This window comes from Heterocephalus glaber, unplaced genomic scaffold (assembly GCF_053883595.1).
Source record: "Heterocephalus glaber isolate CG9 unplaced genomic scaffold, H.glaber_assembly_v1.0 deba00001428, whole genome shotgun sequence".
NCBI classification, from domain to species: Eukaryota; Metazoa; Chordata; class Mammalia; order Rodentia; family Bathyergidae; genus Heterocephalus; species Heterocephalus glaber.
The window spans coordinates 23086379-23111959 of NW_028258293.1; the positions used below are offsets into that span (position 1 = coordinate 23086379).

The 25581-nt window shown below is 34.0% G+C and overlaps 2 protein-coding genes across 2 annotated transcripts; both read right to left on the bottom strand.

Moving 5' to 3' along the window:
* Positions 1 to 34: 34 nt before the first annotated feature.
* Positions 35 to 997, bottom strand: LOC147828016 (olfactory receptor 10A2-like). The gene has a single exon (XM_087211414.1). It carries the CDS (start codon positions 986 to 988, stop codon positions 35 to 37), a length of 954 nt encoding a protein of 317 aa, XP_087067540.1. The 5' UTR covers positions 989 to 997.
* Positions 998 to 24213: 23216 nt separating this feature from the next.
* On the bottom strand, positions 24214 to 25167 carry LOC101699302 (olfactory receptor 10A5). Its single transcript, XM_004863509.3, has one exon. It carries the CDS (start codon positions 25165 to 25167, stop codon positions 24214 to 24216), a length of 954 nt encoding a protein of 317 aa, XP_004863566.2.
* Between the last annotated feature and the right edge of the window lie 414 nt (positions 25168 to 25581).

A 25581-nucleotide genomic window follows, 5' to 3' on the forward strand; every position in this document is an offset into this window, starting at 1 on the left:
CCAATGGAGAGGTAAGAACAGGGAGAGAAAATGTCTATGGGTTGTGGTTTTTGAGGCCCAGGGCCCTGTGGAAGGTCCGGCTGAGGGCATTTTTCACCTCATTATTTCTCAGGCTGTAGATGATGGGATTCAACATGGGAGTCACAACAGTGTAGGACAATGATAGTAATTTCTTCCCCTCAGGGGAATTATTTGATTTGGGCCTAAAATATGTGACGCTTAAAGATACATAGAAAAGGGAGACAACAAGGAGGTGAGAAGAGCAGGTAGAGAAGTCTTTATGCTTCCCTTTAGCTGATGGGATCTTGAGGATGGCAGCAGCAATGCGTGTGTAGGAAGATAAGATCAGCAAGCAGGGTATCATGACCACCAGAATGGTTCCGACAATGGCATAGATCTCAAACCGTGCTGTGTCTGCACAGACCAGCCTCAGCACAGGGGGGCTGTCACAGAAGAAGTGGTTCACTTTGTTGGTGGCACAGAATGGGAAACTGAAGAGCCATGTGGTCTGCACAGTGGCTACAGGAAACCCTGGAAACCAGGAGGCTGCAACCAGTTTGGTGCGTGTCCTTTGGTTCATGAGGACTGGGTAATGCAAGGGACTGCAGATGGCTACATAGCGGTCATATGCCATGGTGGCCAAGAGGAAGCATTCAGCCACCCCGAAGAAGAAAAAGAAATACATCTGAGTGGCACAGCCGAGGAAGGAGATGGTTGTGTCCTGGGAGAGCAGGGTTCTCAGCATTTTAGGAACAGTGACTAAGTTGAAGCCAATCTCCAAGAAAGACAAGTTCCTGAGGAAGAAGTACATGGGACTGTACAGCATGGGATCAGCCAAGGTAACCAGAATGATGAGGCTGTTTCCCATCAGGGTGACCAGGTAGATGATGAGAAATATCAGGAAGAGCAATGACTGTATTTCAGTAGGTAGAGAAGTGAAGCTCATGAGGATAAACTCACTTAGCCTTGTCCAGTTTCCTGAAGCCATAGGTGTAAGTACAAATCTTCTATATAGTCACATAGAGAAATTCTTGATTGCAGCTACAATTACATTCTGAATGTTTTTCAGGTTCCTTCTTACTGTCAATGAATTAGACAACATTAAGATCCTGGATTTCAGATTAATCTGTACAGAAAGCATTTCCAAGTCAGAATCATGAGTCTCTGAAGGGGACATGAAAGGATACATTTTGAAACACTGATGTGCCTGAGAACACCTAAGCTTTTGAGAAATATATCCAATGTTAATGATCTCATTAGAAAACACATAAAAGTGCATTTACCAAAGCTCTAGAAATACATATATATAATTTTGCACAGTGTTATGTGCATCAATTTTTCTAATCTTCGTGAATACTTCTTGCTTGTCTAGAATTTGAAAGGTAAGTGACTAGCATGTATTGAGATCTAGTAACTTTTTTCACCATACAGTACACTCAAGTTTATTTGATGTATTTATATATTTAACAATTCAAAAGTATGCTTGCTTTGACAAAAAGTGAAAAATATAGGCACATTGACCCCTCTTTTGGAGAAAAAGGTTATATGCATAAGTAGGTAGAGTTATGCTTCCTACTTTAGCCCTTTTTGATCAATGAATTATTTTAATATTTTTCTCTGTGTTTTTGTTTTCTCATATTTCTATTCATTCTGTGAGGACCTTGACTTCAGAGAAATTAGGGACAGCAATTAAGTATGAGAATCCAAACCACATTTGTTGGACTCCAAATATCGTCTTGATTTATACTAAAGTGTGATTTCTTAGAGTGTTGTACCTTGAACTCAAGGCTAACTCTTGATGTCTAAGAGAGTTAATGGGGATTTCTACAAAATCACAATGAATATAGAGAAAAAGGTGACCAAGTTAATATCATTAATATCAAGACATTCAGAAAGTTGTCTAGACTTAAGTGGATGCCAATATTGTGTTGTAGCTTTTAATTTTAAGTTAAGTATCAAAGGGGTTTCTTTTCTTATTTTGTAATCTAGAATGTTGAATTCTGATGGAGATAAAAAGATATAGTTGGAAAATGAAATTGGTTGAGAGGCTGGGATAAAGGAAAAAAATTAGACATGGCTAAGCAACTACTATGAGAAAAATAATATCTTAGGAGCAGTAAAGACCAGAATTAACACAAAGTAAAAACCACACAAGCATGCAATCAAAGTTCTGTATGTTTTGCCTCGGTATACTATTTTTCTACGCTAAGGAATTTGGCCTGTGTTCTATCCGTTAAGAAATTCTCCTTAATCTTCAAATGACAGAATGACACTTTCATATATAAGTCATGGAGAAAGATCTCTCTGATGTTGTGATATTAAGTGGTGTGAGGTGGAAGTAAGGGAGGGATCAATAGCTCTATGCCTGATAACAAGGAGCCTGGGGGTGTCTCATCACTGCTATCAGTGTTGACCAATAGCTCCTTTTCAAGCAGCATGGGAAATACAAAGTTACCAGAGAGAGAACAAATACTACACCAGGCCCTGGTGAATAATTTGTATTTTGGTGTAAGAAACTGAATATGTAAATAAGGATCAAAATGAATAATTGATAATGTGAAATAGGAGGAAAAGGTCTAAATGGGTAGGGGAATTAGGAGGGGTAGGGAAAAGGAAAGAAGGGGAAGGAAAAAGATATTAGAAAAGGAAAGAATGGAAACAAAGTCTTTTTAAAGAGGGAGGGGGGTGGAGGGGTTGAAGGGAGGGCAGGGGAAGTGGGAAAAATAAGAACCAAGATACATCATATAAAGGTACAAGTTTCCAATGATGAATGTAACTGTATTGTATACCAAAAGTGTACCAATAAACTTAATGGAAGAAAAAAATAATTTGTATTTTGGGGTTTAATTTTGGAATTTAACATTCCAAAGCATGTAAATAGAAAAAGAAAATCATTTTTACAAAATAATTGTGATCAAACAAATCTAATATTTCTCCAAAGCATATATTGTCTACAGTTTCAAGCTCAACTTTAAAAAAACAAATGCATTTTAAAAAACATAATAAAATGGGTCAGTGATGCGGCAAATAGATATGCTCAAGTGGAAACTCTCCTGTCATTGAAAGGCAAGACAGTCCTCTGCCTTTTAGAATAGGTCAACAGAGGAGGTCATGGGAGATGTGTAGACAAATCAATCTGGATTAATGAGATGAATTCAAGGAATCAGAGCAGTTGATTCCCACCTCTAGAATGAGTCCAGAAGAAAGTGGAGAGACATTGGATTGTTTCTACTACTTACTTTCAATAAGCTTCAAAAAATATTGAATATTGAAAAAAGACTCATAAAAATGAGTCTTAAGCCAGAATTGACTACCAAGAGGAATAAACCATGATTTTTTAAATTCAAAGGCTGTGAATCAGTGCTTGAAATTTATGAAAATTGAATTGGTAAATTAGAATGAAATTTTGAGAAATTACACCCAAATTATTGGGGAAATTATGAAACACACATTGATGATAAAATAAAACATAAAAAATGAAATCCACTTAATAGGCATTCCAGGATGATAGAACAAATGAAAGAGAAGAGAAGGAAACTAATATTCCAGGGGGAGAATACATGTCTCTGAGCTAAAGGAAACATGACTTTATGAACTGAAAGAATCCCTAAGTACAAAACCAAATAGCTTTTAAAACATTCATACAAACATATGTCTTTATATTAATTCAAGATTTTAAAAAAATTCTGTTATGTAGCCAGATTAGAAAAATGTTTAAAAATAAAATAAAACAAAAAATACTCCTATAAACCACAACCATGTAAAAAATGAAAAAAGTTCACTATCATTAATCTTTAAGGAAATGCATATATACATATTTGTTTTATCATCATCATCATTATTGATAGTCCTGAGCAATGAACCAAAGGCCTTTGTACTGAACTTCATCCCCAGCCATTTAAAGATGTTCTTAAAATTTCGATACAGGGCCTTGTTAAGTTGTTTAATGACCTAGGCTGAGCTGTAACTTGAGATCTTCCTGACTCATCCTCCCAGAGTGATGGGACTACAGGACATGTACCACCACACTGGGCTCATATATAAATGTTAATTTAGATCACAATGATACATCAGTGTACACATATTAGAATGGGTAAAAAATAGTGACAGCACCAAGTACTGATGATGATTGGAGTAACTGGATGGTTAAGACATTGCTGGTATAAATGTGTGTTGTGCAGCCACTCTAGAAAATAGTTTAGCAGTTCTTTAAAACAACTAAGTATGAAAATACCACATAACCCAGTAAGTGTACTTCCAGATATTTATCTCAGAGAAAGAAGAATTATGTTAAAACAAAAGCATAGCTGCTGTAGTCATAAAAAATCCAAACTGATAAAAATCCAGATTTCCATCAATGGATAATGATCAGTTAAATTTATGGTAATGTTTCTCTACTGTACTTTGGTCATTTTTTCAGCAACATAAAAGGACAAGCTATTGATACCACCTAGAACCCCAAGTACATTTCCAGAAAATTATGCTGAGTAAAAAAAACACTATACTGTTCCATTTATATGACATTCTTTAAATGATAAAATTATAGAAATAGAAAACAGACAGTAGGTTGCCAGTGGTTACAGAGAGGGGAGTAATGGGAGGGAAACGGGATGGCTGTAAAAAGTCCAGCATGAGGGACATTCAAATTGATAGAGTATTCTACATCTTGATTGGTGTATTGTCACTATTTGGATTGTGGCATTGTCCTACAGGTTTAATTTCTGGGATTTTTTTGTGGGGGAGTGGTACTGGGGATCGAACTCAGGACTCTGTGTTTGTGAGGTAGGCAGCAGCACCACTGAGCTAAATCCCCAGCCCTGTCCTATAGTTTTTAAAGATGTTACCTTTAGGTAAAGAATACATAGGATTTCTATGTATTATTTCCTATAACTGCACGCAAATCTACAATTATTTATGAATAAAAAGTTTAAAAAATAGAAAAACTAAAAGTCAGAACCATTTCTTCAAGTACAGATGATGTTTTAGTAAGAGGCAAAACAATTAGCTTTTGAAAATAAATGTTATAGAGGGGCAATTCAATGTCTGAAAATATTTCTACCATTATATCATTTAATTGACAGAAATGATTGTATCCTTGATCAAATTTTCATATTTGCTCACATAACATTGTCAAGTAAATTTTGTAATAAATTTGAAAAGTATGGTCAATGCAGTGCTGCCATAAGCATAGTACACATATTTGTAAAGAGGCAATCGTAAAGGCATAATAAAAGGCAATGTCTTCTGATTAACTTAGAAGAAAAATTTGTCTTCTGAAAAGTGAAAATTTCCACAAAGACTTCTGCATATTTGTTTGCCAGAATTATAGAATCAGGGACAACACAAGCCCAGCCAATAGTCATTTTTATCCATTTGTAACTTTATATATATTTAGTTTCTTTATAGCCCTCAAAATTGAGTATTGATTCTCTTTATGCTTAAAAATTTTATAATTTTAAACATGTATAGAATTGCACTGCACTCAGACCCAGATCATCAAGTTAATATATTCAATAAAATTTTAAAGGATGAAAGATCTTTTTTTTTTTTTGGTATGGGGATCGAACTTGGGTCCTTGTGCTTGCTCAGAAGGATGAAAAATCTTAAATCAGGTTTCTATAATATATTAATGTTGATATTTTCCTTTACATGAATATATTTTGGAGGAAATTATTACATTCTTCTAATAATAAAATAAGTATAATTAAAATGTTATAATATATTTACTTATTCCTTTAAAATTTCTACTGGTATATATTTTATAATATACATAATATTTACAATTTTAAATTAAAAATGAACAGCAACAAAAAGAGCAACAGATGTTTCCTATGCAACAGTGACTGAGAGGACACAATAGATTCATGTTCACAGAGCATGGATCAGGTCCATTTAGATATTTATTATTATTATTATTATCACATGATAGTGAAAATAAACTAATGTGGTTTCCAAATCAAATTCAAAACAAGATAGGTACAGAAGTACAAAAATCATGGAATTAAAAATGCTAAACAATTATAAAATTGTAAACTAATAAATTAAATATTTTACTCTTTAAAGATAAGTAATGCAAACAAGTTGTCCCATTCAATGAAACAATGTAAAAAGCACAAATAAATGTATTAGGACTAGGAAATGGGAAACAACTTCAGCTACAGAAGGCCACTTTCATAAGTAGAAAGTAATGCTCTGAGTATGTCTATCATAATTAAATATATAAATTAATACATTTATTTAAAAATTATGAAGAGACTATTTTCTCGTAAAATAAATGACCCAACATTAAATAAAAATATAAAAATATAAGTGGGAGAAATTTCATCAAAACTATAGAATCAAAATAGTTCTAAGCCAGCACAATTACATGAATGAGTTCTTTTCCAATATTCAAAAAACAGATAGATCTGGGCTTACTTACATATATTCAGATGGAAGAGAACAATATTCTGTAATCATGACAGTAATAAATTCTGTCACAATTTGCAAATATGATACATGCGATCAATCTCACTTGTTAGTATAGATTCAAAAATCTGAAATAGAATTAAATTTACTAATATCAATCCAAATCTATATCTCAGCAATACATTATGCTAAAGTAGAATTAATTTCAAAAGGGCAATATTCATGACATTTCTGTATGTATTTAATAGCAAGCTAGAAAAAGTTGTACTGTATAAGTAAAATACAAATATTTTAGAGTAAAGATGTCAAAATAGACATCTTAGGCATTGTAGTGCACTTTCATGTTAAAAAATGTCTGGAAAAAATTGAATTTCATAAAATATTATGAATAGACTAATAAATACATTTAAAATAATTCCAAAATCATTAAGAAAAAAATAAAGCAAAAAGTATATGCATAATCAGATAGCGAAATATTTTATATTACTTAATAGTATTTTATTATATTCTCTCTTTATAAAGTTAAAATATTTTATTCTGTCTGTTTACACATATATTGGAATCTTGTGTTAGGGAGATAATTCATACAAGGCGACACTCAGGAGCAATGCGTATTTAAGAATTTTATAAGCAGCTCTTCAGCAACAGGAGGGGAAAATGAATGTTCTATTCTCACCTTAAGCAATACAGTAAAATATATTCAATATCCATAATGACGTAAGTATAAAGTGAGATGCAGTTGTAAAAACTTATTTTATTCAGATATTTAATATTACTTAGTATTTGCTTCAGCATTTGGAAGATTTTTCTCAGCATGTATTCTAAATCAAAATCCATACAATGAAAGATTAATTTGACTCTGCAAAAATTAAGAAACTTTGAGCATCAAAAACGTAAAATAAAAATAAAAGTATAAATTACAAATGGATACAATATTTACAAATTAATGATGAGATCCTTACAAATTACCCAAGAGAAAATTAGGTAAATTTATAATCATTCAATTTATAGGGTTAGAAAGCAAATGACTAAAAAATGTGAAAAAAGTTTAAAGCCATCAGAAAGCAAACACAAATTTTAATAAAGAAGTTACATTTATTCTAAATTTTAAAATATGATAAGGCTTATTTTGAGTAAAAATGAAATAATGTAAACAGACAAACACTGTGGATCCAAATAAAAGGAGGATTTCATATTACATATAAGAGGCTGAAAGAGCAATTCTACATCTAAAATTTTAAAGTATGCCTTTATAGGTACCATACTGCTCCTCTCAGGTGTATGTATAATAAAATAATTGCAATAAATAATAAAGAACAATATAAATATATAAAAATAGCTATTTCAATACAATGTATTATATTTGCACTATAGAACTGCAGTAATTTAAAGATATATTAAAGAATATTAACTATTGTAAGAAAATGTATGATTTTAAATTGATACATTATAAAATAATATATTGAGTGTAAGTAATTCATTATTAAAAGAAAATATATAAATTTATATAGGTATACATTCACATGTATTTTATATACATATACACATAGACAGCCCTAATTCTATTTCTTTATTAGTATTTTAGTGCTGCAATTACACTGTGAGTTATTCTTTACATTTTATATTTCTTACATTATGTACGGTAAAAATATATTGCTTTTTATTTAGAAAAACAAGTAGATATTTTAAGAATAAATACTAATAACACAAATTACAATTAGGGAAGATAAATGACAACTTCCAATAATAGCAAGAATCACTGAAAAGTGTTTTCATATGTGTTATATAATAAGCCGCATAAATACTTTTTGAAAGACAATTTCTCCAAAAGAAAACTGTCAGAAAATATATTTAATTTACCAAGAAATGCTAAAGCCAATACACATAAAAAATTACTCAATTTTGCTAGAAATAAAATAAAAATGAAATAAATATAGATTAAATTTCTTCATCAAATTTAATTATTCAAGAGTATAATACTAAATATTAGTAAGGGATGTAGTACGAAATATTTTATTTCTTATGTTGTGTCAATTAATATAATTTCTTTGAAAGTCAATTTTTTACAACAGCATGAATAGCCTTTAATGTTCCCATATTTTACTGGAAGAGCCCCTTGTCACTGAAGAGATGAAGGAAATGATTTGGGTTGTAAGTTGAAGAGCTGACCATTACAGTGACAAACTAAAAACGATCATTAGTGCAAATGAATGAATGGTTCAATTATAAAGTCAGTATTTAAGAAAATATCCTACAATTATTAAAATAATTTTGAGGAACATTTAATGCTGTTTGTATAATGTTTAATGAAAAGGAAGACAACAAGAATGCTCACAATGGCAAATTTCCAATTTTTAAACTTTATGCCATATAAAGTGACTGAAAAGACTAAAAGGGTATAGGTGACATTTAAAAGTGTTTTGATTAAAATGGCAAAAAGAGGGAAGGGGTTTACTTTATTGTTATTTTTCCATATTTCTATATTTTCTACAGTGACCCATATTTGTTATGTGTTCCTAATAAAAACATGAAAATGAAAATCATGATCATGATAAAGTTAGCGATATTTACTGAGTATGTAGTAGATTTATGCTTTGTGATCTGCAGTCACTTTTTCATTTTCTTCTTAGAACTTGATACAAATGACATCATTGTGCTCTCCATATTGGAAATGAATAAAGTTTAGAGGTGATATGTACTTTTGCAGTTTTGTAATTATAATTTTAAAACAGATTTTGAACAAGTCATGCTAATGATGATAAGGAAAAAATGACGTCCTAAGCGACATCTTTGGTCTTTCACATTGTCTCCCATTCCAATGCTCCCCTGCTGCAATGTTGAATTTTTTGCTATTACAAAACACATGAGTTCCCTATGGCATTACTCTGCCTTTGCATGTGCCATCACTTCTGCCTGAACACAACCCACTTTCACCTGTCTGACACCTTCTGATACTTAGCTCTGTCACCTAACATTTCCAGAGGGCATTGGTTATCTTTTTCATTTCATATATCCTTTAAAATATTTTAATTACTCAGACATTACAACTACCAACATATTCTACTGTGAAGACATTCAGAATATTAACTGTCTTAGTCATCTATATGAGAAGTAGCCCAATGCCTGTCTAGAATAAGCTTTTTATATGTGTTTTGGAACAACTTTTTAGTTGAATGAATACATGAATTCAACAAAGTTCATTCTTTCTGGAGTTTCCATTCACTACTAGAATTCTTACTTTTCTCAATGAAACTCCTTCCTTCTTCAGAATTTCACCTTTATCAGAAGCCATAATGCATTACAGATAGGTTTTGTGTGGAGCTGACATAGAGGATTAGAATGGAGGAAGGAGCAGAGATGAAAGGGCTGGCTGGGCTTCCCACAAACATTCGGAAACTGCCGAGGAGGAGGAGCTGGTGCCCTGTCTCTGATGGAGGAGCCATTGCCAAAGCTGGTGCTCCCTGGTCAGCCAAGAGTCTCCTTGGTAGTACCTCAGAACTTCCAGGGGCACATCTTTCTTATTCGTTTGTTGACTGTCCCAGGAACAAGAGCCTGCTCTTCTAAAACTTCTATAACCACAGAATTCTCCTTAAAAATTGGTGTGCTTTGATCCCTTTGCCTCAAGAATGTTCTACCAAGACAAGACTTTACTGAGTTAATCTTAGTAAAATGAAGACCTGAAAGATGTTTTTATGTGCTATTGAGCCTGCAAGTCATGGAAGCCTCCAGATCCTGAAAATGTCAAGAGGAAATTGGGGGGAAAAAAAACCCCTGGATAATATCATCCTTCTTCTGGCCTCAGATTGCACTTATGACATAGAAAGGGCCAACTGGGGCCAAGGAAGAAAGAAATTTATGAGATCTTCCCAGTATGGATAGATGAATAGATTGCTTCTCAGCCTTTTGGCAAAGATCAAATGTGGATAAACGAATAGAATTCAATGTCCAAAACCTATCCAAACCTTGTCCAGTTGAACAACTGAACTTGTACGCAGTCCCCACATGGATTTATCCCTTGGAAAAGAGACTTACCTGTTGCATAGGGACCTCTTCCTTCATCAGCTCTGCCTGATATTCATGCTCCATGCACATCCTCTAGTAATCCAACAGCTCTAGCTCTGTTTCAGAAATCTTAATTCCTTCACTGGCTGAACTATTGATGGATGTAGCCAGATTGGTGCTGCTGTCTATGCAGATAGTGAGCACACCATGTGGACTGACCACGGCCCCAGTCCTGACTTGGGAGAATTATTCCCAGCTGTGCCTCTCTTTTCCCTCAGGGTCTGCTGAAGGACAGGATCCTACCTTTTCCCCAGGTATTACTGGGTTCACCTAAGTTCCTCTTCCTTCCCTCCCTCCCTCATGGGGACCTGACTTTTCTTGCTCTATTGTCTTGTGAGACCATAATGATTTTAGATGCCAGCAAGAAAAAATTCAAGAAAGGAAAATTAAATTGTAGTTAAGGGGAAGTGGCATTTTGTAGAGAAGGAAATACTAAAAGGTTGAAGTCAGAGTGACCTAAATGTAATCCCAGCTCTGGAATTCTCTGGCTGTGCTGCTCAACAATTTTGTTAAACTTCTCTGTGTTTAAGTTTCCATGCCACTTAAAGATAATGTGCTTATTTTATTTATTTATTTTATTTATTTTTTGTACCAGGATTGAACTTGGGACCTCATGCTTGCGAGGCAGGTGGCAGAACCACTGAACTAAATCCCTGGCCCTAATGTTCTTATTTTATATGTTTGGTATATCAGTGAAATAAAATGGCTTATAATTATTAGTTCATTAGTCACATTCATTGTCTATTAAATTTTAGGTACTATTCTAGGCATTAGGTTACAGAAATAAAACCAACAATTAGATATGGTCTTTATGTATTCATAAAGCTTATATTTTAATGGAGAAGCTAGGTAAACTACAAATAAATGATTAGCAGCATAAGACTGTTATCTGATGTTTAAATGGATCTGATTAAAACCTGGAAAAGGAGAAATAGAAAAATGTAGGGAAAAAAGGACTGAAAGACATTAACTGTAATATATGAATTATTACTTTAATTTATTTGGTCTTTTGCTGATCATTGTCAAGTAAAAAGTATAAGGGGAGACATAATTCCTGTTCCTAGCTATTCATGTGAATCAAGGATATTGGATTTTGAAATAGCTAGCAAACAGTACAAGACAGAAATAAAATTGTATTGTCATTTAATTAAGGCTTTTAAAGTCATTCTGTTTTAGAAAAAGGAAAAATCATAATTGGTTTATTTTTAACACTACTAAAATTGTAAAACTGTTTATAAAATACCTTACTTCCATCAACATGGGACTGCTAAATTTCTATTCATGATATACAATGAAATACTGTATAACTATGTGAATATATATATTAATCTTTATGTTAAATACTATAATAAACATTTAGCATAAAGATTTGGCTATCAAATACCATTTTCCAGGGAAAGGAATCGGTAGTCTTTGATGAAATGATTGATTCTAGGAGTTGGACAGGAAATATTCAAAATGAGTGTGGAATCACTTTTAGTACAGAATGTAAATGTGGGAGAAAGAAAGAGATAAAGTTCATTATTATATTAAGTGAAAAGAACACAGATGCCAAATGGAAGTGTTCCCGGTAGTGAAAACTAATGATTTGAGCAACAAAGTATTCTACTATAATATAAAATAAATATACCAATGAGTATACAAGGAATGATCAAAAAGTATGATAAATATTTAAATTGATTTATTATACTAAAAAGCATATTGTCATTAATCCCATTCAAAATTACTCCCTTTCACTTCAAATACACATATCCTATCATTCTTGCCACTTTCTGCATCAGTTATCGAAGTCTTCTTTTAAGAGTATTTTTAGATTAGCTTTGGTAGCTGTCTCAGTGTCTTGAATTGATTCAAAACATTTACCTTTCATGGTCATTTTTGACTGAGGAAGAGCCAGAAGCCACAAGGTGCCAGACCTTGTGAATAAAGTTGATGAGGACAAAATGTAATGATTTTACAAACCTGCCTTTCTGTTCGATGACATGCAGCAGTAGCATTCACCGTATTTTTTATCATAGCGGATAAAGACACTCATGAAAGATGACTTCCAGAATAACTTCAGAAGGTGGCAAGAATAATGGCATCAGTTTTTTTGTGTGTGTTGAAGGACCATATTTTGGAGGATTAGTGGCAATGTATCTTTTACTGTAACAAAAATTTAAAATTGTAAATATTCACTATATGTTTTGATCACCCCTTGAAAACTGATGTCAATAAAAGACTGACTAAAATAAAATGGGGAAATCAATAAACTTTCTGAGTAGAAAAAAATCCAAATTTATGTAGCTACTCTGTCCCCAGGCATAGGAAACTAAATTCCCACCTTCTGAGTTTAAACTCAGCATAGTGATCTCTTTCCAAACAATCCAGGATGGAAAGGGTAAAAAGAATAATTTTATACTAGAGAAACTTGACAAACACTCTTTCATCCAGGTGCTCAAGGTTAATATCAACAGTGCTAAGATATGTTGATATTAAGTGCCCATAACAAGATGTGATGAAAATGACACTTTCTCCTATAATACCTCTACCCAAAAGATAACCCCAGTCTAATAATATGAAAATCCTCAAATATGGAAACATTATAAAGTATTTGGCCAGTATTTGTCAAAATTGTCAAGATCATCACAAAACCAGAAAGTCTGAAAACTAACACAGCTAAGAGAAGTCCAGTAGAAACATAATGGCCCATACAAGGTGGTGACCTGGTGACGTGGAACATAAAAAGGATCTTAGATAAACACTAAGAAAATCTGAATAAAGTATGGATTTTAGTTGCAATAATGTATCAACATTGGTTCATTAATGGTGAGAAATGTAAAATAGTAAAATGTGGTTTCAGTAGTAGGGGAAATTGTAGGTGGGGTACTGTACTATCATAACAAGTTTTCTTTAAGTCACAGCTTCTTCTAAATTTTTTAAAGTTTATTTAAAAAATCAAGATGAAGAAACTTTACATACATAACACATAACATAAACTGTGTATATTTTATAACAAGAAAATTATAAATATATAAGTAGACATATAGAAAATATGTGGCAAGATATATAAGAAAATGATAGTAGTTGCCACTGGACAAGGGAATGGGGGAACAGAGTTTCATATTGACAAGGAGATTTATTTTGCTTGTATATAATTTTATACTGTTTGAAGTTTTTGACCAAAATTTTTAAATTTAATTTTAAAGTTATCGTAATTGTTTTTAACAGAACTTCAGTCACACAAGAAATAACAGCAAGAATCAACAAATGGGATTATATCTGGCTAGAAAGCTTCTGTAGGGGAAAAGAATCAATTAATAGAGTGAAGAGACAAGCTACAGAATGGGAAAAAAATTTACTAGCTACTTCTCAGACAGTGGAATAATATCTAGAATATATAAAGAATTCAAAAAAAAATTAAGTCACCTAAAGTTACTCAGTCCAGAAATGGGCAAGAGAAATGAACAGATATTTGACAGAGAAAGAAGTACAAATGGTCAACAAATATATGAAAAAATGTTCAACATCTCTGGCCATTAGGAAAATGCAAATTATAACAATGCTAATATTCCATCTTACTCCAGAAAGAAGGGCAATCATTAAGAAATCAAATAATAAAAAATGCTGGTGTGGCTGTGGTGAAAAAGGAACTCTCCTTCACTGTTGGTGGGAAGGCAAACTAGTATAGGCATTTTGGTATGGAGATTTCTCCAACAACTGAAATTAGAAATTCCATATGACTCAGCTATCCCCTTGCTAGGTATCTTCCCCCAAAAGCTTAAGTCATCATACTATGGTGATACAGGCATACCAATTTTTATGGCAGCATAATTTGTAATAGTTAAATCCTGGAAGCAGCCTGTATACCCATCCACAGATGATTGGATAAAGAAAATGTAATATCTATATATAATAGAATACTATGTGGCTATAAAGAATGACAAATTTGCGACATTTGTAGGAAAATGGATGCACCTGGAAAATATAACGTTGAATGAAATAAACTAGACACACAAGCTTAAATATCATACGGTATTTCTCATTCAAGTGAGGCAAAGTACAAACAAAGAGCATAATAAAGGATGGATAGAATGCAACAAAGGGATAGATCTCTTGCAAGAAGGAAAGGGTCCAAGTTGGGGGAAAGGTGAAGAGGAGAGGAAGGGGATGTAAGTAGAATAAAGATGTACCATGTACAGGAGCCTAATAACCTCAGTGAATGAAAATTTGAATAGGGGAGTTAGACTTGGAAGGGAGAGGGGAAAAGGGGAGGGATTAAAAAAGAAACAAGTTGTGGAATGTACGTGTAACCACTCCCTGAGATGACTGTAAATGGCATGTCCTCAAACATGTACTAATAAATTTTTAAATGTTAAAAAAATGAAGTAGATAATCTTACATTTATAGAAAAGTCACAAAGATAATAGATAGTTCCTTTATATACTTCATGTGTTGTTTCCCAATTTTCATATCCTACATGACTGTGATTCATTCATAGAACTAAAAAAATTAGCATTGTTTCTGTATAATGAAGTAAACTCCATGCGTTACTTGGTCAGCTTTTTCACAAATGTCTTCTGTTTCATGATTAAATCCAGGATACTATATCGTATTAATCATCTATCTTTACTCTTCTCCTATTTATGGCATTTTTCAGGGTTTCCTTAATTATCATGATGTTGGCACTTTTGAAGAACATTGGCCAGATATTTTCTAGGACATCTTCAATGAGAGCTGTCTATTTATTTTTAATGATTAGAAATTTTTTGGTGAAAGGTGCAATCATGCCATAAAGATATTCTTCTCATCATAGTATGTAGGAGAGTCTGCAATAGCAACATAATTTAGTATTAGTTGTGTAAACCTGAATCCCTTACTAAGCTGATGCCTGCCAGATTTCTGGGCTGTACAGATATTATTTTCCCTTTCTCAGCTCTTTTCTCTAGAAGTGAGTTTCGAAGCCTATGAAAGAGAGGGGGATTAATCTCTATCTCCAGAAAGAAAGAGTCTTATTGAATTTTCAAGGTACATGTGTATTCATCTTTTAATTTAAAGAGATATTCACAGACTAAATGTTTTGATTCTTCCTCACTGCTTCCTAATCTCATGACCTGGGAACAATTATCCATGTCTTAGTCTCTCCTGTGTAAAACACCAAATGCATGCTGTGAAAAGGAAACAAAATGCCAAGAAAAAGTATATGAAGCTCTGGTACATGTCATATACAATAAGGTTTCATAATGATAGTGTTTGACTTAGGACTTGAAGTTGTCATCAAGGTGGGGAAGGGAAATTTCAGTTCCCTATACAATGACTGCCACCAGTATCACAGGTAACAACACTTTTTCTAAAATCACTTCTGTAGATCTTTGTTTGTATTAGTCTTTTTGCTTTGAGTGCTTCTCTTCTTAATTTAACTTGGTTAATTCATAGATGATATTCTGACATGAGTGTGATGTTTTTTACTCAATGAAGTTTTTTCTGGTCCTAAATATAAATTAAGACTCCCTCCTTTTGCTTCCCCAAGCATTATGTTATTATTTTCCTTCATAACAATGATAGAAATTAAAATTGTATTTTATATATATATATATCATATATATGAATGTGTATAATTTATGCCATTTTTGTTTAATATCTATCCTTTCCATTGGACTGTAATATCCTTGAAGGTGGGGATTTTTTCATCTGCTAATCTGATAGATAGCAAGGACTGGGAAGTGAGCATGAAAAGGCTACAGAATAACTTGCCTTTTAACACTTTCACAATAGGTTTTATTATTCTCATTTCACCTTTACATTAACTCAGCATGCATTACCCCACTGCTCACAAATGAACCAACAGAAGGATTGAAATTTAGAGTAAATTGTGTAAACTTGCATGTTGGTAAATAGCATATATAGGATTGAAAAAAAAGTTTTTCAGATTCCAATTTTTTATGGGAATGAAAAAGACTAACTACAAATGCATGGTGTAGAAAAAAAATAGTAGAATATTCATTCAAATATATATCTGTGACATGGTAAGATCTAAACTTGGAATGAAAAGCTAGAGCAAAACTGTGAAGGGATTTTGCATGGCATGCTAAAAACATTAGTTTAATTCTAAATATCAGGGCAAATCATAAAGGTTTTAGGCTTAATAGTGACAGAATGCAGCATGTTTATTTGGAAAGAACTGTGGGGAGGATAAGGAGAGTGGACTGGTATGAAGTGTATGATTGTACACGATTGGCAGCAGTGAGACCAATTGAAAGAAACTTGAACCAATTTTGGTGGGAGATAGGAATCAACTCCCATATCATCACCACAGGAGGGATTAGTTCAAGCCCTGGGAATAGATGGGGTGTCAAGGAGGATGGAAAAAGTGTGCCAATGACTGAACTTTCAGGACAACTATCATTTGAAAGTTTTGTAAAATGGCACAGACTCTGCATTTGGCTACTCAGAGGAATAGCAAGAAATCGGTGGTTTTGGACAGTAAGATGATAAAATGTTTGAGGAGCAGTATTCCATTTGTATTACATACAAGAAAACTTGAAGAACCTTTGAATTCCTCAATTTTCTCTATAGATCAGTAGCCAGTATATGCCTGATCATTTAGCTGTGTTGTCACTTCCTTCCACCCAAGGGTCTGTTCCCTCAAATCTCTGTTTCCAGAATCATGGTCTCTGAGAGCTGGAATGGACCCTGAAGAACTAATAGTAGAAGCCTAGGAGTCTCTATCAAGAGGAGTTCATTCTTTCTCATTGCGATGCAACATACTTGGGGTGGGCTGGGCTATCACTGACTTCTGTCTCCAGTGTCCTCTGCCCCTGGAGTTGCAGACTACTCTTTTTTTTTTTGTACAGGGGATTGAACTCAGGACCTTGTGCTTGAGGGGCAGGTGGCAGAACCACTGAGCTAAATCCCTGGCCTAACTAATCTATTAATGAGCAGTCAATGGCCATGACCTCATTAAAGTTGTTCAGGGAGCACAGCTGACTGTGGCTCCCAGTGGCCTATCCTTGGCTTAGAGGTAAAGCTTAGGTGAACAAACAGGGTCAGATCTGGGGAGAGGGCTAATGACCCAGGCAGCAGAGCCTTGATTCCTAATGATCTCATGTTGGCAAGGAGCCAGCTTTGAAGCTCAAGTTCCTGCTGGATTCAGGTTTACAGGAGTAGCTGCTGTCCAGAACAGCAGTGATTTTCCTCTAAGCTGTCAGCTCTGTTTAATGGCTCCTCTATAGACTCAATTTAACAAACATTTCAATTTTTGAGGTTTATAAAGTGGCTTTCCTTGCACTTCTATTCCATTTCAAGTCTTCTGACTGGTCTCCAAATATGGTTATGTCCCTTGTAACCCATTCTTAACACCATTGCCAAAGTAATATTCCAAAATACAGATCTGATGGTTTCCTTGGGTTGAAAACTCTTCAATTAATTTACATAGTTCACAAAATAGTGTTCAGACAGTTCAGCTAGAAGACCTCTTAAGATTTGATTCCTATTTACCTTAGCAACTTAATCTTCCTTCAATTTCCTGTACCACATCATAACTTCCATTATTATTGTCATCAGCACCACCGCCAGGGCTACTAATACCACCGTAACAGTTAGCATTTCTGTAGAAATTACCATGTGCCCACATAGTCCTTCGGTGATTGATATATATGATCTCACTGAATCCTCTCCAGCAAGCTGGGAAATATATATTATGATTGTCCTCACATTACACAGAAGAAACTAAGGGTCCAGAGAGCCTAAGTAACCTGCCCAGTATCATAGGCAGAGCTGTTAACACTCAGCTGTGTTAGTGTCAGAATTCGTGGTCTTACCCAGGTATTGAAAAACTACAAAGGGCCAAATTCAACATTCTGCCCATATTTAATTGTCTATGAGCTAAAAATGGGTTTTCTGTTTTTTCCATTTTATTTATTTTTATTAACTTTATTGCTACATTTTTTATTTACATAATGATAACATTCATCATAAGAATTTGTACCTTTACATGCTATATCTTGATTCTTTTTTCCTCCATGCCCCTCCCCTCCCTTCAACCCTTCTTTACTTCCTTATTTACAAAAGTTTTGTTTCATTTTTTTCTTCTGTTCTCTTTTGTAAAGTTCATTTCCCTCCTGACTACTACCCTCTCCCTTTTTCCTCTTCCCTTTTGAACATTTTCTTCCTATTTCCCAATATCTATTATACATTTTGGTCTTTACTTACCCCTTCATTTTCTCAAACCAGAGAAATAATGCTATATTTAAACATGTGTCTGATTTATTTCATTTAACCAGTATGGTCTCAAGGTGCATCCATTTACCAAGAAATGTCTTAAGTTTACCTTTCTTTATATCTGAGTAGTTCCACATTATTTAAAAAACCCACATCTTCATCTATTTATCCACTGATGGGCATTTAGACTGTTTTCAATATTTAGCTATTACAAACTCTGCTGTTATAAACACAGGTGTGCATATATCTCTGTGATATCATGCTTTTAATTCTTTCAAGAAGGGTTCTCAATACTAGAAATAGAATTATCTACCATAAGCAGCTTACAAGTGACTAAACTAAAGAGAAATCAAACCTAAAAAATAGAAAATGAGAAGACACAGAAGCAAGATGCAACCCCGAACTTCCAGCTCACCAAAGAGAAAGCCAGGGGGCAATGAGGTTGAGCAATTTGAAAGCCACCCACCTGAACTCTCTGAAGTTGTAACAGTGGAATTAAAAAACCAGATGAAAAAGTCTCTAGAAAAAAAAAACAAATCAGAAATAATTTCTCAGATAACTACAGAGATGATGACCATAGTAAATGACATAGTCAGTGAATCTAGAGGAGATACAGATTTTAAAAAAATAGAGGAGCTTAGGAAAATGATAGAAAACATGAATGCCCAAAATCAGAAAAAAATGGAATTCATGAAAGATATTCAGATATCCAGGAGATTATAATTCTGTTTAAAGTATATACAGCAGAATGAGGCAATGTGAGGATAGAATATCAGATCTAGAATACAAGATTGCAGTTAGCAATCATGAAAAGAAAGATTTCTTTGCAATAGCAAGGGATCACAAAAAATTAATTTCACAGCTGCTAGAGGATGCAAAGAATAACATAAGATTGTTCAGATTCAATGAAAAAGCAGGAGGTAGTGCAAATGACATAAAAAAAAACCCCTGTTAACAGAAGTAATAGCAGAAAACTTTCCAAGCATGAAAAAATAATTTGACATACAGATAAGTGAGGCATATAGAATCCCAACTGGCTGTGATAAAAAAATCTACACCAACCCATATAATAGTCAAGATTCCAGAAATTCAACATAAGAACTGGATATTAAAAGATATTAGAGAAAAGAAACAAATCATCTATAAAGAAAAGTCCATCAGAATCACAGCCTTCTCAATACCAACCCCGAATTCAAGGAGAGTTTGAAGTGAAATATTTCAAGCCCTAAAAGAAAACAACCACCAACCCTGACTGATGTATCCCACTAAAGTATCTTTCAAACTGATGGAGAAATAATATACTTCCATGACAAGGAACACCTGAAGAAATTCCTGACCATCTAATTCACACTCCAAAATGTTCAAGGACATTCTAGAAAAAGATAACAAAAACTACAATTCCATAAACTTCAACAAAATGAATCCACCAGGCAAGGAAAACAATTAAATGGAGGAGAAAGAAAGAGAACCAACAGTAGGAAGATAACATGACAAGGATAAGTCAATACATATCAGTTATAACCATCAATGTAAATGGTCTCAATTCACCAATCAAAAGAAATAGACTGGCCAAATGGATCAAGAATCAAGATCCAACAATATGCTGCATACAAGAAATACATTTAACTCAAAAAGAAATTCATAGACTGAAAGTCAAAGGATGGAAAACAATACTCCATGCGACAACAACTGGAAAAAATCAGGGGTACCTATTCTATTTGCAGACAAAGTAGATTTCAAGCCAAGACAATCAAGAGACAAAGAAGGTCATTACATCCTTGTTAAGGGAACAATCCAAGAGGAGGAGATAACAATTATAAATATATATGCACCAAATATCAATGCACCCAATTATATAAAACAAATATTAACAGACATGAACAATAAAATAAGCACTAATACAATTGTTTAAATCCATTCTCTCTCTCTCTTTTTTTTTTTCAGTACCAGTGATTGAACTCAGGACCTTGTGTTTGTGAGACAGGTGCAGCACCAGTGAGCTAAATCCCCAGCTCGGCACTAATACAATTGTAATTCAATTTTACAATTGAGAAAATCTCCAGCCCAACACTAATACAATTGTAATGACCTTGATAACCCACTGTCACAAATAGATCTACTAGACAAAAAAAATCAACAAAGAAATATCAGAACTGAACCAAATTTTTGAACAAATGGACTTAGTAGGTGTCTACAGTGTTTTTTTACATTTTAAATGTTAGAAAAATCAAAAGAATATTTATTTGCATGTAAAAATTACATGAAATTCAAAAATCTGTACCCAGAGATAAAGTTTTATGGGAGCACAATCATACTTATTCATTTATGTATTATGATTACTTTTACGCTAAAATAGCAACATTGAGCAGTTGTGATAGTCTGTGAATTAGTGATACTTTCATTAATATATATTATAATATATAACATTATATATATGGTGTAGCAAAAGGCTTGATGGAAAAATTTACAAAGTTTGTCAAAAAGTAAGGTATTTGAAGGTTATAGTTATTCATTGTATTATTTATACTCGAAGGAGACAATGAAATCTATCATTTGTTACTGAACTAGAGGTATCAATTGTGAACTTCATTTGCTTTTATGAATATAAATATCAGTTTTGTGAATTTTCTCAGAAACAGAAGCAGAAAATACTGAGTTGCTCTAAGAGAACAATGTGATAGCTTAAATGGTAAAGTTTTATTGGAAGTTGTTGAGTGTAGTGTCAAAACTGCATTTTTTTCTAAACAGAATTATATTGAATCATTACTATTAACCAATAAATGGCTTTGAAAATAATCTTTGAATCCATACTTGATGTTGTTTCTTGATGAATCTAATCCCAAATTACAAAGCAAAACCATAATTATATTGAAAAATTATTCATTGGCAAGATAACTTAGATGACATCTAATATTTGAGTATCTAGATGTTTTACACTTTCTAGTATTATACACTTTCTATGCCATCAAAAGTTAAAACAAGAAAATGATCTCTATTCCTAAATGAGTTTGCAGCACATATATATCTCAGTCCAAACTAAAATTCTAGAAGTGGTTTTTAGACCTTGATGAACTAACTAAGGAGGTTTCCATATTTCAAAATACACTCAACTATGGAATTTAGGAGTATTCATTAAATCTTCTATTAAAATGATTAATGTCCAATGTAATGCCATGCTAAAAGTGAGTATCAGAATAGTAAGCTAACAGAATTGTCTTCTAAACACCAAGTATATCCAATTAAAACAATATTGAATAATTGACATGCAGAATATTTGGAAATATGTACCAATGTGAAAGACATTTTCTGAGTTGAAATATGTAAAATCTCATTGCAAATCAGCATCAACAGATGAACACATACAATTGTATTTCATGAAAGAGAACAATAACTTTGAACCTTAATTAAGTGAAATGTTATCCCTGCCAAAATCAATCACATTATGAGATACTGGGGGGCTGAGGAAGGAGAATTTAAGTTCAAGCTCAGCTTAGGCAACTCAGTGAGATCCTGTTTTAAAGTAAAGTAAAATTAAATTAAATTTAATTTAATTTAAAAAGGATGAGCATATAGATCATTATGCAGATCTGGAGTTCAATTCTCAGTACTAAAACAAACAGACACCAAACAATCAAACAATCTCTCACCTTCTCCTTAGTGGATATACATTACAAGAAATTGTACTTGATTTGATAGTAATACATTTTAAATTTAACCAATAAAATTTGAAAAATTGTTTTTCTTAATATTATATAATTATCTATAAACTTTCCATGATTCTGCTCTTTGGCCCAAAAAGCTTACTTAATATTTGGCTTTCTACACAAAAATCTGCTGGCCTCTGAAGGATGACAAATTTTATATAATGCATCGTGATGGTTTGACTTCATTTTTATGATATTGTTCATTTTACAATCCTTTTCCAAAGCCAATCCCAATTTTATCTGATAGTCCTGTTCTGTTATTACTTCTAATTAATATATATATATTCATAATCTAATATGCTTTTGTTTCTGTCTCACCACTGGACTGCAGGGACTGAATCATGCTATTATCTATTTCAGTGGTTTAACCATGCTTCTAGTATCTGCTTTTGTGGATTAAATTTAAGATCACTTGTGTAGCTACACAAAACTTCCCTCTCAGATTACCTGGAAACTGAATTCCCTATGTCTCTCTTTCAGATGTCCCCCACATGGATACAGGCTTTTGCTCCATTCTTTCCCATTCAATTTAATATCTTATGCCGGAAATGTGGGTGGAGTCTTTGACACCTCCTTCTTCCTCATTTGTTATATAAATCTATTTTATCAAGTCTTCCTAACTTCATGTTCCAAATATATTTAGAATCTGAACTTTCATGTCTACTGCTAATGTTCTAAACCAAACCACCACTATGCTACCCTCCTTTATTTTACCCTTGCTACTTAAAGTGCATTGTTTATCCAGACACCATTGTATCTTTTTAAAAAAATCACCAGCATGATCAAAATATTCCAGTATCCATCTATTGCATGTATACATGATCAAATATAGTGGGTATCACTCACCCTACCTCTCAAATCCTTTTCACCTGTCATTTTGGCTATCATATTTGGGCAAAAACAAGTCTTCTTATACTTCAGTAATTCACCAAGTTCTTCCTTATCTGGAACTTCTGTGATCTGCTTCACTGTGGCCTGCCATTTCCTTAACTTTAACTTAGTTTGCAGAAATCAATTTAAATGTCATCACCCCAAAAGCTTCTAAAATATTCCTTTGCTTTCTCTTGACATTTCTTTTTGTCTTTCAGGACAATTTTCACAACTTTTAACTTTATACAAAGTCATTCATTCAAATACTGCCTACAACCTCCACTCAGCTCTAAAATTTTCCAAAAACCAATTTTCAGAATAATCACCTGAGCAACCTTACTTATTAATTATAAAGTTCAGAACAGTCAAATTGGATGAATATTAATTGTTTCAACATGTTTTGATGATTCCTGTAAGGTTGTAGTTTATAATGTTAAAAGTTGCATCTTTATTGTAGTAAGTACACTACGGTCTTCCTCTATCCATCTTACGTATTAAAAAACTCAACAGCCAAAAAAATAAATAAATAAATAAAAACTCAAGAGCCAATACTGCCTCACTGGCATATGAAATGAAATAAAACGGCAAGAAGAATTTAGTGCTAGAGAGCTTACGGGTTTTTCCTCTTGCTGAGGAAGTCACACTAGTCCAAAGTACGATAAAGGGCCAAGATGACCTGGTGCTTTTTGCTGACTTTCCAGGCTTGTGTCCCCAAATTCACATTACCAACAGTTTTATGTTGTTCACAGGGCATGCCACATTTGTGCCCATTAGAAAGTAAATACCTAGCATTAGTTAACACAAAAGTAACAAAATACCAATTGTACCAAAACGAAAACAATGTGTGACAATACTGAGAAATTTGGCAAATGGTAACAATAGATACACCTTTATCCACTAGTTTACCAACGGTCACTTGAAAAGCCAAGTTTCAGTCCAATGGAGAGGTAATAACAGGGAGAGAAAATGTCTATGGGTTGTGGTTTTTGAGGCCCAGGGCCCTGTGGAAGGTCCGGCTGAGGGCATTTTTCACCTCATTATTTCTCAGGCTGTAGATGATGGGATTCAACATGGGAGTCACAACAGTGTAGGACAATGATAGTAATTTCTTCCCCTCAGGGGAATTATTTGATTTGGGCCTAAAATATGTGAGGCTTGAGGACACATAGAAAAGGGAGACAACAAGGAGGTGAGAAGAGCAGGTAGAGAAGGCTTTATGCTTCCCTTTAGCTGATGGAATCTTGAGGATGGCAGCAGCAATGCGTGTGTAGGAAGATAAGATCAGCAAGCAGGGTATCATGACCACCAGAATGGTTCCGACAATGGCATAGATCTCAAACCGTGCTGTGTCTGCACAGACCAGCCTCAGCACAGGGGGGCTGTCACAGAAGAAGTGGTTCACTTTGTTGGTGGCACAGAATGGGAAACTGAAGAGCCATGTGGTCTGCACAGTGGCTACAGGAAACCCTGGAAACCAGGAGGCTGCAGCCAGTTTGGTGCGTGTCCTTTGGTTCATGAGGACTGGGTAATGCAAGGGACTGCAGATGGCTACATAGCGGTCATATGCCATGGTGGCCAAGAGGAAGCATTCAGCCACCCCGAAGAAAAAGAAGAAATACATCTGAGTGGCACAGCCGAGGAAGGAGATGGTTGTGTCCTGGGAGAGCAGGGTTCTCAGCATTTTAGGAACAGTGACTAAGTTGAAGCCAATCTCCAAGAAAGACAAGTTCCTGAGGAAGAAGTACATGGGACTGTGCAGCATGGGATCAGCCAAGGTAACCAGAATGATGAGGCTGTTTCCCATCAGGGTGACCAGGTAGATGATGAGAAATACCAGGAAGAGCAACGACTGTATTTCAGTAGGTAGAGAAGTGAAGCTCATGAGGATAAACTCACTTAGCCTTGTCCAGTTTCCTGCAGCCATAGGTATAGGTTTAAATCTCCACAGTGGTCATGGAGAGAAATTCTTGATTGCAACTACTATCACATTCTAAATATGTTTTTCAGATTCTTCTTTATTATCAGGGAAAGAGGCAAGGTCCAGATCTCTGGAAGAGGAAGAGCCTTGTGTTATTTTAAAATAAAGATACAAGGAAGAATCCCTAGTGCATATGGTGTGAGCTGAACAGTAGCTTATCCTTCCTTCCCTAATGTCAGAACTGAGCCTCCTAGGGGCAACCAAGAGAGGTTTCTTTATCTGCTGTGAGTTTCCCACAATTAAGAAAGGACATGGAGCTGAGATCCATGAAAGCAGCAGGAGGAAGCAAGGCAGAACCAGGGCTCTGAGCTCAGAGCTGCTTGTATTTATTCCTTTAGCCCTTATATTGCTGTTATCAGA